Raw genomic sequence first — 13,161 nt, forward strand, 5'->3', positions numbered from 1 at the left:
ATCTCCGCTACAGTTTCTTGATGACAGGCTCTGATACTACACATGAGGTCTGTTTTGTCTCTCATACTAAATTTAGATGTCAAGTGTATCCTGTCTGATGCCAATAGAACTCTCATCCAGTTATTGTTTGTATGGAATATCTTTTCCCATCCTTAACTTTTCAACCTGTTTTTGCCTTTGGTTTGCAGGGTTTATTTTTGCAGTCCTAGGGATTGAGTCTAGGATGGGAGGCATGCTAGGCAAGTGCTCTATCTACCATGGACTTTGTTCTCAGCCTTGACCGTGGTTAGTGAGTTGACTTTGCTAAGCTCTAGCTTTTGTTTGGGTTTTGTTGTTGGTTAAGCGTTCTCATTTATAGCCCTGTCTGCTCTGAAACTCGCTATGTAAACCAGGTAGCCTTGAAGTTGTGGCAATCCTCCTGTCTCTCCCTCTGGCATGTATCATCAAGCATGGCTGCCAGTCTCTACCTTTGCTGTCGAGATGGCTCAGCGGGTAAGGGTACTTGCTACCAAACCTGAAGATGTGAGATTGATTGCTGGGATACACGTGGTATTGGAAGAACTGCAACAGGTTGTCTTCTGACCTCCATACGTGTGCTGTGGCACACGCTCATCTTCAGACAGATGCACACAGAATAAGTAATTGTAAGTTTTTAAAGATTTTATTTACATTTAAATTAATTGCTGGCTGGGGCTGGAGAGATGGCTTATCAGTTAAGAGCACTGAGTGCTCTTCTAGAGGTCCTGAGTTCAGTTACCAACAACTACATAGTGGCTCATAGCCGTCTGCAGTGGGATCCAATGTTTTCTTCTGATGTGTGTGAAGACAGCCACAGTGTACTCTATAAATAAACAAAGAAATAAATGAGTACTTATAAATAAATCATTTTTTAAAAAGTAATTGCTGGCCGGGTGGTGGTGGCACACGCCTTTAATCCCAGCACTTGGGAGGCAGAGGCAGGTGGATTTCTGAGTTCGAGGCCAGCCTGGTCTACAGAGTGAGTTCCAGGACAGCCAGGGCTACACAGAGAAACCCTGTCTCGAAAAACCAAAAAAAAAAAAAAAAAAAAGTAATTGCTGGAAAGGAAGGGTTCCTACAACTTTGCCACTGGTGTCTCTAAATGTCTTCTTTGTTCTTCTGTCACTATTTGTTCTGCTTACTTGCTTTCTTTTCTAGTATTCTGTTTGGATTGCCTCATTTGTAAGCTCTCTATTTCTCTCTCTCTCTCTCTCTCTCTCTCTCTCTCTCTCTCTCTCTCACACACACACACACACACACACACACACACACTCACAGGCATTCAGTGGATATTGGGGACTGAAGCCATGGCCTCTTACATTGTTAAGCAAGTGTTCTACTACTAAGGTACACTGACAGCTCTTTTAAACATTTTATTCTGAGACAGTCTTGCTACATTGCTCAGGATGGCTTTGAACTCATGATTCTCTCACTTTTCTTTATCTTCCCAAGTATCTGGAATTGGGATTATATGCATGTACCTCCATGCTCAGCTCCTTTTCTGTATATTTTAGTTTTTTTTTTCCCCCCAGTATGTAGGATTGAACCTAAGGCCTCAGGCATGCTAAAGTAGGCACCGTAACACTGAGCTCTACCTCCGCACCTTTTAAGATAGTCTTCCAGAGGCTGGAAATACTGCTGTGTGGTTAAGAGCACTTGCTGCTGTTGAGAGGACCAGAATTTGGGATCTGACACCCTCTGTGACTTCCACAGGAACAAATGGTACATAGAAATATATGTAGGCAAAATGGTCAAACACATAAAAATAATTCTTTCTTTTTAAAAAAAAAAAAAGATGATATCATTTATATCATCATTGATAAAGCTAATTTGGAAAACAACAATTTAATGGTATACAAAAACCTAGTCCCTAGAATCCCAGGGATATCAAAATGAAGTATTAGCTATCAGATTCTTTTTTTTTTTTTTTTTTTTTTTTTGGTTTTTAGAGACAGGGTTTCTCTATGTAGCCTTGGCTGTCCTGGAACTCACTCTGTAGACCAGGCTGGCCTTGAACTCAGAAATCCGCCTGCCTCTGCCTCCCAAGTGCTAGGATTAAAGGCGTGCGCCACCACCGCCCAGCTAGCTATCAGATTCTTTACCAGACTCCAAAGTTTTTGTTTATAATGTCTAAAAAAAAAAAAAAGCTTTTCATTTTCTCATTTCAAATCAGTTAAATATTATAGGTGAAACAAATCACTCATTTGCCTCTGACCTTTTAGAAACAAATGTTTTGAAATACTGTGTGTAGGCTCAGTCTGAATTTGCATGGACTATGCTTTAGTGTATTTATAAATGATGAACTTGGATTTTGAAATTAAACTTTTTATTTTTGATTTTCAAAAAAATACCTGGCTCCTTTACTACACCCTTTTGTTTTCATTGTCATGAATTATATCTTCACACATTATATGATCATTCACATATCTATGTAATTATTAGTTTGTATAATTGTCTTTAAATCATGCAAGCCAAAATACAAAACTTATTTACCTATGGATAACATGTAGTTTACATAGTCTTAATTTGGATTAATGCTGTTTTAGGGAATCATGTCCAGCTCCTTGGTCCCACTGTAAGACTGTGCTTCAGTGGTCTCTTTACAAACCATGGTCCCCTTAAATAAAGTCTGAGGGTCTGGAGAGTTGGATCAAAGGTTAAGAACATGTATTGCTCTTCCAGAAGACCCAAGTTCAGTTTCCAGCGCCTACATGGTGGCTCACAGTTGTCTGTAACTCCAGTCCCAGGGAATTCAATGTCTCCTTTTGACTTCCAAGGAGACCAGACATACATTAAGTACACACAGATACATCGAGGCAAAGCAGCCATATACATAAAATAAATCTAGAATTTATTTATTTATTCATCCATCCATACGAATGTGGAGCTGAGGATGAGGCTCCAGGAGTGAGGACAGGACTATTTGCCTCAATGCAAAAGGCCCTGGTATATAAGTTATTTTTCATGCTGTGATAAAGACATGGCAGCTTATAGAAGGAAGTATTTATTTGGAGCTTATGGTTGCAGAGGGTTTGAGTCCATGATGGTGGAGTAGATGTGACAGGTGGCAGAAGGAGCAGCCAAGAGCTCACATCCTGAAACAGGAGTGGAGAGCAGAACTAACTCAAAATGGTCAAAGTCTTTTGAAACCTTAAAGCCTGCCTCCATTGACACACTTCTTCCAGCAAGGCCACATATCCTGATCCTCCCCAAAGAGCTGCCAACTGAGGGCCAAGCATTCACATGCCTGAGACTCATGGGGGACATTCAAAGCACCAACCTAGGTTCGTTCAATCCCCAGTCTAACATACTCTTTATATAGACAAAATATGGTAACACTTGCCTGTTACCTCAACTCATAAGATGGAGAGAGGAGGCTCAGAAGCATCAGGCCATCCTTGGCTACATAGAGAGTGTGAGGCAGCCTAGGCTAGAGGCCTTAAATTCAAACACACAAAACCCCTGTATACCCATATAGCTATAGTCTCCCTCCTTTATGTTGGTATTATTATATAAGTAATAACTTTATATCTTGTATCTGTCAAAAGAGATTTATGAGTACTGCATTAAGCATCCATGTTTTAAGTCAGTCAGGAGAAAAAGGAGTTACTGCACACTGGCTTTAGTCATCTGCTTGTTGGTATGACATTTAAAATTTTTTTCACTTATTTTTTATGTGTATGATTATCTGGCCTGCATGTGTATCTCTGTATCACAGGCATGCAGTCCCTACAGAGTTTTTAAGAGAGCATTGGATCTCCTGGAACTAGAGTTAGAGATGGTTGTGAGTCACCATGTAGGTGCTGGGAACTGAACCTGGGTGAGCCATCAGTTCCAGTGAGCCATCTCTTCAGCCCCTGATACCCCATTATTTTGTTTGTTTCAGTTTAGACATGGCTTTCTCTCTCTCTTTTTTTTTAACTGAAAATTTTTTCAGACAATTTTAATCATGTTTTCTCCTCTTGAGTTTATGTTCTTTATCTTTCTCTTAATAAAACAAACAGAAACAAACAAACAAACCCAGGACGCACACACAGACACACAGCCCCAAAAATGGAAATCAGAATAAACAGAATACAAATAAAACAAAAATGTCCAAACAAAGCGAACTGAGACAAAAAGCCTGCAGTTCTGCAGAGTTGGTTTCATGTCACCTGACTACTCTGGACGTGAGGCCACACACCTAAGGTGCGGCAGGCACACCCAGTGAGACCCCATTGGAGCAGGCGGCCCCGCCATAGTTTGTGTTTGTAGTAGCTTATTCCCCTTCCTTCAGTTTTCAAGGTCTCACTGTTTCTACCTTTGTTGGAAAATAATTTCATTTGCTATAGAGTTTTTATTTCTGTTTTTATACTTTTTGAGCTCTAGAGCTCTGCTTGGCACTTTTTCCTCTACCTCTCTGCTGATCTGCACCTTGGCGGTGTATCATTCTCTTGATTTCTCTTGACTCCTTGTCATGATCACTCTCAGTTCCTTGAATATACTCTGGACCATTGGTTTCATTTGGTCTAGAAGGCCCACTGTCCCAGCTTCCTCGAGAATAGTGTCTGTCTGTTGCCTCCTACCTTTCCTATGAACAGATCATAATGTTAGGGTTTGTTTTGCTTTTTGCATACTTCATAATTTTTTGTAGCAAACTTGACATGATGTGCTTGCACTTGGGAGTCAGAGACAGGAGAATCTCTGTGAGTTGAGGCCAGCTAGTATACATAGCAAGTTCCAGAATAGCCAGAACTAGGAGAGACTCCAGGTCATTAAAAAAAAGCACAACTGGACGTTTTGATAGTGTATTTAGTAATGCATGGCTTGCAGCTGTACTCCACTTCCTACACTCCAGGATTTGTTGCTCCTATGGCTCCTATGTGTATGTAGTGAGTTCTCTAAAGACTGGTTTTTATTGGTTATGATCACTTATTTCTGTTGCTTTAGTTAAGTGATTATTACATTATTTAAAGACTGGAAGTGTCAGAGAATTGAGGCAGGTATGAATTTGAGACCAGCCAGAGCTGTATACTAAGACCATGTCTGTCTGTCTGTCTGTCTGTCTCTTTTCCTCCCTTCCTCCCTCCCTCTCTCATTCCTTTCTTTCTCTCATTTCTTCTCTTTCTCTTTCTCTCTTTCTCTCTTTCTCTCTCTCTTTCTTTCTTTCTTTCTTTCTTTCTTTCTTTCTTTCTTTCTTTCTTTCTTATTTTTTTCTTTCTTAAGAGATTTAAGGGCTGGCGAGATGGCTTAGCGGTTAAGAGCACTGACTGGAGGTCCTGAGTTCAATTCCCAGCAACCACATGGTGGCTCACAACCATCTGTAATGGGATCTGATGCCCTCTTCTGGTGTCTCTGAAGACAGCAACAGTGTACTCCATACATTAAATGAAGAAATAAATTTTTTTTTTAAAAGAGAGAGATTTAATAGAGATTACCTTAAGCAGCTAGAGTTTAAAGCAAAAGAAGGAAAGGGGAAAGGAAATGAGAGGAAGAGGAGAGACCTGCAGCAGGAGAGGTACTGGCCTTGCTTGTTGGTTCCCTTGGGTGCTCCTTCAGCTCCTAGCCAGGTCTTCTGCCATTGCCTAACTGTGGCTTCCTCACTACAAGCTACTCAAAGATCATCCAGTAGTTAAAACTGAGGGTCTTCTCAGGTGTGTCCCAAGGGAGAGCCTCATCAGCTCTGTTCCTCTGTGGTCTTTGTTTCCCAGCTTTTTGTTCCCTCTGCTGATCTCTCCATCCAGCGTCCAGTGCTTTTGCCCTTAGTGCTTTTGACAAACACTTCCCTGAGGCCACTCCAGCTCTATAGAAGTTCTAAGTGAGGGGAAGGTGAACGGGACCATATATTCACCAGACAGTGGCTGGGGTCAGAAAATAGAACTAAGGCCTGGTAATTACCTCAATGGTAGAATAATGACTGAGAGGCCCCAGGTTGCATCCCAGGTACTACAAACCTCAGCCACAGCTCTTTGAGAATTATATTGATGTTGTTTACAGTTTCAGCATATTATCATGGCAGGAAGCATTAGGTATAATGCAAGCATGCATGATGCTGGAGCCAAAGCTGAGAGAGCTACATCCTGATCCACAGGCAGAGAGAAGGGGGAGGGGTAGAGTGGAAAGAGAGGGGGAGGGAGGGAGGGAGGGAGGGAGGGAGGGAGGGAGGGAGGGGAGGGGAGAGAGAGGAGAGGGGAGAGGGGAGGAGGGGGAGGAGGAGGGAGGAGGGGGAAGGGGAGAGGGGAGGGGGGGGAGAGAGAAGGGAGAAAAAGAGGGGAGAGGAGAGGGGAGATTGAGAGGAGAGAAAAAGGGGAGGGGGGTAATAGGGGGAGAGGAGAGAGGGAGGAGAGAGAGGGGAGAGAAAGAGGGGAGAGGGAGGAGGGGGTAAGGGGGGGAGAGGGGAGAAGAGAGAGGGAGGAAAGAGGAGAGGGGAGAGAGGAGAAGGGAGAGGGGAGAGAGGGAGAGAGGGAAGAGAGAAGAGAGAGGAAAGAGGAGAGAAGGGAGAGGGGAGAGGGGAGAGGGGAGAGGGGAGAGGGGAGAGGGGAGAGAGGAAAGAGACTGGGTTTAGTGTGGACTTTTGAAACCTAAACTTAGCACAACCCACTTCTCCCTGGAGCATGGGATCATGGACTGATTGCTATGTAGATGCTATTAGATACAAAAATTACTGTTGATGCTAATAAAAAATTTATTATAGGTGTGCCTTTATTTTATTTTGTTTGTTCATGTGTGTAGGTATACCTGTGTGTACATGTGTGGGAGTGTGCTTACCTGTACAGGTATATAAGGAGGCAAGAATTTGACATCAGTTGGTCTTCCTCAATCTCTTCTCCACATTCTGTTCTGTCCTCTCTCTCTCTCTCTCTCTCTCTCTCTCTCTCTCTCTCTCTCGTGTGTGTGTGTGTGTGTGTGTGTGTGTGTGTGTGTGTGAAAATGTCAAGGATCCCTTGTCTCCACTCTCTAAGCACTGTAATTACTGGTGTGTAGCCACACTCCCTCAGCATTTAAATGGGTTCTGGGGCTCTGTACTCCTCATGTGCCTACAGCCAGCACTTTAACTGCTGAGCCACCTCCCAACTCTGCCTTATTTTTTGAGACCAGGTCTCTCCACTGATCCAGAAGCTAACTGTTTTGTTTAGACTGGCTGGCCACAAGTCTCCAGATGTGCATTACCACAGCTGGATTTTTAAATGCATGCTAAGGATCTGAACTCTATCTCTAATGCTTGTTCAGCAAGCACTTTGCCCATTGAGCCATATTTGTAGGCCCCAGCCATCACTTCTTAGGGTTTTATTGCTGTGAAGAGACACCATGGCCCTAGCAACTCATAAAGGAAAACATTTAATTGGCTTACAGTTCAGAGGTTTAGTCCATTATCATCATGGCAGGAAGCATGGCTGTATGCAGGCAGACATGGTGCTAGAGAAGCCAAGATCTTCATCTTGATCAGAAGGCAGCAGGGAAGAGGCTCTCATTCCACACTAGGGAGCCTAAGCATAGGAAAGCTGAAAGCCCACCCTCACAGTGACACACTTCTTCCAACGAGGCCACACCTCCTAATAGTGCCACTCTCCATGGGCCAAGCACTCAAAGACATGAGTCTGTAGGGACATTCCTATCAAACCACCACAATCCCTTTTAATGTTTGTTTTTCCTTTGAATCAGGCACAGTGTTATGGAGTAGAAAGTATGACACACAGCATTCAATTCTTTGCTGGAGCACTGCCAGCTTGCACAAGGACTATGAGCCCAGCACCCAGCTGAGTGCCCACGGTTGAATGTTCTACACACATCTTTAGTAAGCCTCAGTGCAGCCATAGCTGCTTGCTGTGGAAGTAGTCCCAACTCCAGAATGCTAACTCAGCCACTACTGTTTCAAAACAACTTTTGCTTGACTCATTGCCATCAAAGCCTCTGTGAACTCTCAGTGACCCTGTAGCCAAGCTCTCACCCTGGCCAGAGTGAGGAGCACTTCTCCTGGTGGCCCAGCAGAAAATCTGTGGGATTGGTTCACATGTGGGCCTTCATTTGCATGAGGGGATACCATGACTGGTGCAGACATGTTTGCCAATCCCTCTACTGGGATGAGCAGGCTGTTCTTCTCCCATTCTGAGTCAACCAGGAGACACCATCCTGCGCCAGTTCCCAAATGTTATAGCATTAAGCCCAGGTTTCTCTCAGTGCTCTTTTTAATTCACCTATTTTTAAAATTTTGTTGTTGTTACTGTTCTAGAGGTTGTTTTGTTTGGTATGATTGTTGTTCTGGTTTTGTATGACAGGGTCTCAGAATAATTCAGGCTGGCCTTGTACTCAGTGTGTAGCCAAGAATGACAAAGTTCATATCCTCCTTGCTTCTACTTCCCAAGGAGTAGGATTCTGCCATAGAAGTGAAGGGGGAGGGGCAGGGTGCTTCTAGAGAGATGGCTTCAGTGGTTAAGAGTTCTTCCACAGTATTGGAGTTTGATTTCCCAGTAGTTGTGTTAGGTGGCTCACAACCGTCTATACAACAGCTACAGAGCCAATGCCTCTAGCCTGCGTACACATGCACGGCTTTGGTTCTGTTCTTCCAGGAATTGAACTTCCTGCATCAGACTCGATGAGCAAATGCCTTTCCCTACTAAGCTATCTCGATGGATATTCATTATCACAAGAGTTTGCTGAGCTGATAACACAAGAGGGTGGGTGTGGCAGTAGAGCAGCCTTAAGATAGCAACAACAACCACAAGAAGGCTACTGACGAGTTCCAGAAAGGGGGGTAGGGTGGGGTGGGGTGGGGGGTGGGGGTGGGCAGAAACAAAGGAGTAAAGATGAGGACAACAAGGGCCATAAAGACCATAAAGAGCTGCCGCCCCATCACTGGAAAAGTTCCAGGGAGTGCTAAACCTCAAGGCCACAGTTTGTGACACCCTGAGCCCAAGAGCTGTATCACTGAGGATGTCAAGGACTAAGGATGCTAATATCTGAGTTGTAGTACTGACCACTGTAGGTGGGGCTGAGGGTTCCAGCACCGGAGGCCTGCTGGGATCCCACTGTTAGAGCTGCAGCTGCTGCCACACATTGCTGCTGGAAGCTGAGGATTCCAGTGGTCTCCAAGTGCTGGGCTGCTGGTAGTTAAACTCCTAACCTGATGCCTAAAATTTTTAAGACTCTAGCTTCTACAGCCTGGAACTAGAGGCTCTGAGCTTTTAAGGTTTAGAGCCATAAGCCGCTGATCTCTAGTCTAGTCCCTGGGCCTTGAACACTTGGGGACTTGGGACTGCCAACCCTGAAGAGTATCTTCACTTATATTCCTGTATTTTATCCAGCTAGAGCAAAGGGATCCAACCATGTGACTAGTGACATTGTTACGTGTTTTGGATTCATTTTTTATTTTCTGGGGTTTTTTAATTGTTGTGTTTGTTTGTTTTGAAACAAGGTGTTCCAGACTGACCTGGAACTCTGTGTAGACCAGGCTAGCCCCAAATAGAAGAGATCTGCCTGCCTCTGTCCTCTTGAGTACTAGGATTAAAGGCCTACCACCGTGCCTAGTTGTTTAATTTTGTTTTTTAAGATTTTTTATTTTAAATTCTGTGTATATGTGTATGTGTACATGAGTGCAAGTATGCATACCACATGGACACAGATGCCTGTGGACATCAGAAGAGGGCATCAGACTCCCTTGACCTAGAGTTACAGGCAGTTGTGAGTACCTGTAAGGGTGTTGGGAATGAAATCTGGGACCTCTGCAAGAGCAGTGAGAGCGCTTAACCATTGAGCCACCTCTCCAGACCCATTTTATTTTACTTTACTTTATTTTATTTTATTTTATCTTATTTATTTTTTAGATAGTCTTGCTTTGTTTGTTGCCAAGAATGGCCAGGAACTCCAGAATTCAGGTGATCTTTCTACCCCAGACTCCTGAATAGAATGTCTACCTGTGGCCACCACTACACCCAGCTGTTTTTTTAGGTATTTTGTTCTGTTTTGTTTTATTAAATTTCATAGTTCATAAGTGTTGATTCTGAGACTTTTACCAGCTTATAGGCCCGTGACAGCTCATATCCTAGGGCTTTCTTGAATCACTTTTTATTGATGATGTTCCAGGGTACAGGCATTTTTTTTATGGTTACATTTCCTTGATAGCTTGGTCCCTACAAGAAACAAGCCATTTAGTCAATAACGCATGCCTTAACACAGCACTTGGGAGGGCAGAGGCAGGTGGATCTCTGTGAGTTCAAGGCCAGCCACTTAAAAGTTTTATCATTATCATTATTAAGTGTTATATACATGAACTTGTGTGTATGTTACATACTCAGATTTATGTACAGAGGTCAGAAGACATTTTTGTGAAATTGATTCTCTTCTTCCACCTTTACCTGGGCTCCCAGGGCTGGGCTCAGGTTTCCAGATTTACATGGCAAACACCTTTACCAGCTGAGGCACCTCGCTGGCTCCAAACAAGCCATTCTAAGTGTAAGCAGTAATCAGTTCTCTCACATCAATATTCACTGTAATCATTTTTAATTTTTTGATTAGTTATCAAAATTAATTTTTACTGGTATATTGCAGTTATATAGATTTGATTTTTTTTTTTTTTTTTGGTTTTTTTTTTTTCGAGACAGGGTTTCTCTGTGTAGCCCTGGCTGTCCTGGAACTCACTCTGTAGACCAGGCTGGCCTACGAACTCAGAAATCCGCCTGCCTCTGCCTCCCAAGTGCTGGGATTAAAGGCGTGCACCACCACTGCCTGGCTTGATTTTTTTTTTCAAGACAGGGTTTCTCTCTGTACCTGTGACTGCCCTAGAACTCACTCTGTAGACCAGGTTGGCCTCAAACTCACAGAGATCCACCTGCCTCTGCCTCCTGAGTGCTGGGATCACAGCTATGTACCACCATGCCCAGCTGATTGCAATTTTTTCCACTGTTGTTGAGTGTGAACCTAGTTGGTTTAGGGCAAACTTCTATAAACTCATTTCTTTAGATCACTGAGTTCCAGGCTTTTATAGGCTGTTGGCTGTCTATCTTTACTGCAGCCTAGTCTTCCAAGCCTGGTCCTGAGTCAAATCTATGTATGGAACACGGTTCATCCTGCCAGTCCCAATATCCCTTTAAAATGCTCTTTAATTCAATACAAATGTATAGACCCCTAACCATGTACCAAGTCTGGACAGGTTTGGGGGTCATGGTCAAGACCAAAACACACACACACACACACACACACACACAGAGAGAGAGAGAGAGAGAGAGAGAGAGAGAGAGAGAGAGAGAGAGACAGAGAGAGACAGAGAGAGACAGAGAGAGAGACAGAGAGAGAGACAGAGAGAGAGACAGACAGAGAGACAGAGAGAGAGACAGAGAGAGAGACAGAGAGACAGAGAGACAGAGAGACAGAGACAGAGACAGTCTAAGTCCTTCTGCTTACCCATTATGCTGCTGAAATGGAAGTCAGGTGGCCCCTTCATCTCAGCTACCTGACCTCAGGCATAGTGCCGAGTCCTTGTCCTAGGCCCAGAGAAGGAATTCCTCCTGGGTACCAGACCCGTCCTGGAAACATGGGGATTTAGAATCTCTAGGGTTTTTTCTGGCCATCACCTCACCTGTAAGGAGTTCCACTGAGGACAGAGCATCCATCCCATGGGCTTCAGGGGTGGCCACAGATGACTTTGCTAGCCCTTCCTTGTGGAGAGGCCACATCACCTGCACAGGTAGAGACATGATGAGGGCAGGGCCAAAGGCAGCCATATGGAGAATCACTACCCTTGTCACCCATACAGAGCAATCCCAAGCAGTCCCTCTCCTTACCCAGTGTGGTTTGATGTCTGGCACACTAATGGGGTGGATTCTTTATATACCTACAGGGTCCAGGCAGCCACTCATTTGCCTGTTCTTTCCCCTAGCCTGAAGTGCAGCCTCCTGGACTACCTCCTGCTCCACTCAGCACCACAGCTCTGCAGCCCCACAGTGGCTCTAACTCCTAAATCACTGAAGAGGCCCAAGATGCAGATGCCCCAGGACTCATTCCCCACTGACTGGAGCCCACCTCCGATAGAGTTTCTAAACAAGAGCAAGAAAGCACCTCCAACCAGGAGACCCCTTGAAGACTTAGAGAAGGACCCTCCAGATCCCGACCAGAAGGTGGAGCTGGCATCTCTGGAGGAGCTCTTCTGGAACATGGCAGGTCCAAGCCAACAGGCTGGGACCCCAGAGGTAAGTAAGGCAGTGGCTATCTTGGCTTCCCCTCATTGGCCTCTCCTTTTGGTGACCTTTAGTTGCCCACAAGCCACTTTTTGATGATGACCCCTTCTACAGCCATGCTCCAACTCCCACTCTGCACCCAGCCACCCCCTCCCTGTCCCAATTCTTGCTGATCTTACCTCTCTCCAATCCTAGGGCTCTCATAGCCAAGAGTTCAGACTTCAAGCCAGATCCCACTCTTCCCTGAGTTTCCACTCCTAAACTAGCTCTTGCTCATGAAAGCCAGGGGTAACAGTGGATTGAATGAGTTTCTGCAGGGACCCCTCAAGGCTTTCACGACTAAGGTTAGGGTTGGCCTTGGGGCAAGGAGGAAGGAACCTCAGTGTCAGGATCCAGTCTTGGTAGCACACAAAGCCTATGACTGAGGTTCAATAATAGAGATCCTAAATAAGATTCCAATGGTGTCTTGTGGGGAGTAGAGTGTGGGAACTTTTTAGGGCCATGGTCTCAGGAAGTTTATTCTGAGCATAGTGTCTCATTATCTGCCATAGCCCAAGATTATCAGTAGCCTGGATGCCTGCCACTGGGGAACTAAGGAACTATGTTCTAGCCATGTATAAGAATACCCTGATAATGTTAATTGAGCACATAACATACACACACAGATGCACACACATAGATACATATACACAGATACATACACATACATATGCAAACCTGTGCACACACACACATGCATACATATACTGCATTATCCACACATACACACAAATACATATATATGCAGTCTCTTTGGCATTAATCAAGATATATTTCTGATTGGAAAGAGCAAAGTGCAGGATGAGGTATGAGGCATATATCTTACGTCTGCTGAGTTACAGGGACTGAATTACTGCTTGATTGTGCTTGTATAGCAACATCTAAAAGCACGCAAGCGCTTTTACCTGTGGTTGCCTGTGGTGGGCACTAGAAGAGAACCTTCATACTTTTGAAT

General features: G+C 44.3%; 1 protein-coding gene across 4 annotated transcripts in view; it reads left to right on the forward strand.

Annotated features, from left to right (window-relative positions):
- Positions 1-13,161, forward strand: part of Fam178b (family with sequence similarity 178 member B) — a 120,687-nt gene that overhangs the window by 14,072 nt on the left and 93,454 nt on the right. For all 4 annotated transcript variants that reach the window (XM_076915071.1, XM_034521731.2, XM_076915073.1 and 1 more), the window contains exon 2: positions 11,870-12,179. In XM_076915071.1, coding sequence (XP_076771186.1) covers positions 11,970-12,179 — 210 coding nt within the window. In that variant the 5' untranslated portion in view covers positions 11,870-11,969. The remainder of the gene's footprint in view (positions 1-11,869; positions 12,180-13,161) is intronic.

Source organism: Arvicanthis niloticus, chromosome 17 (genome assembly GCF_011762505.2).
Source record: "Arvicanthis niloticus isolate mArvNil1 chromosome 17, mArvNil1.pat.X, whole genome shotgun sequence".
Classification (NCBI taxonomy): Eukaryota; Metazoa; Chordata; class Mammalia; order Rodentia; family Muridae; genus Arvicanthis; species Arvicanthis niloticus.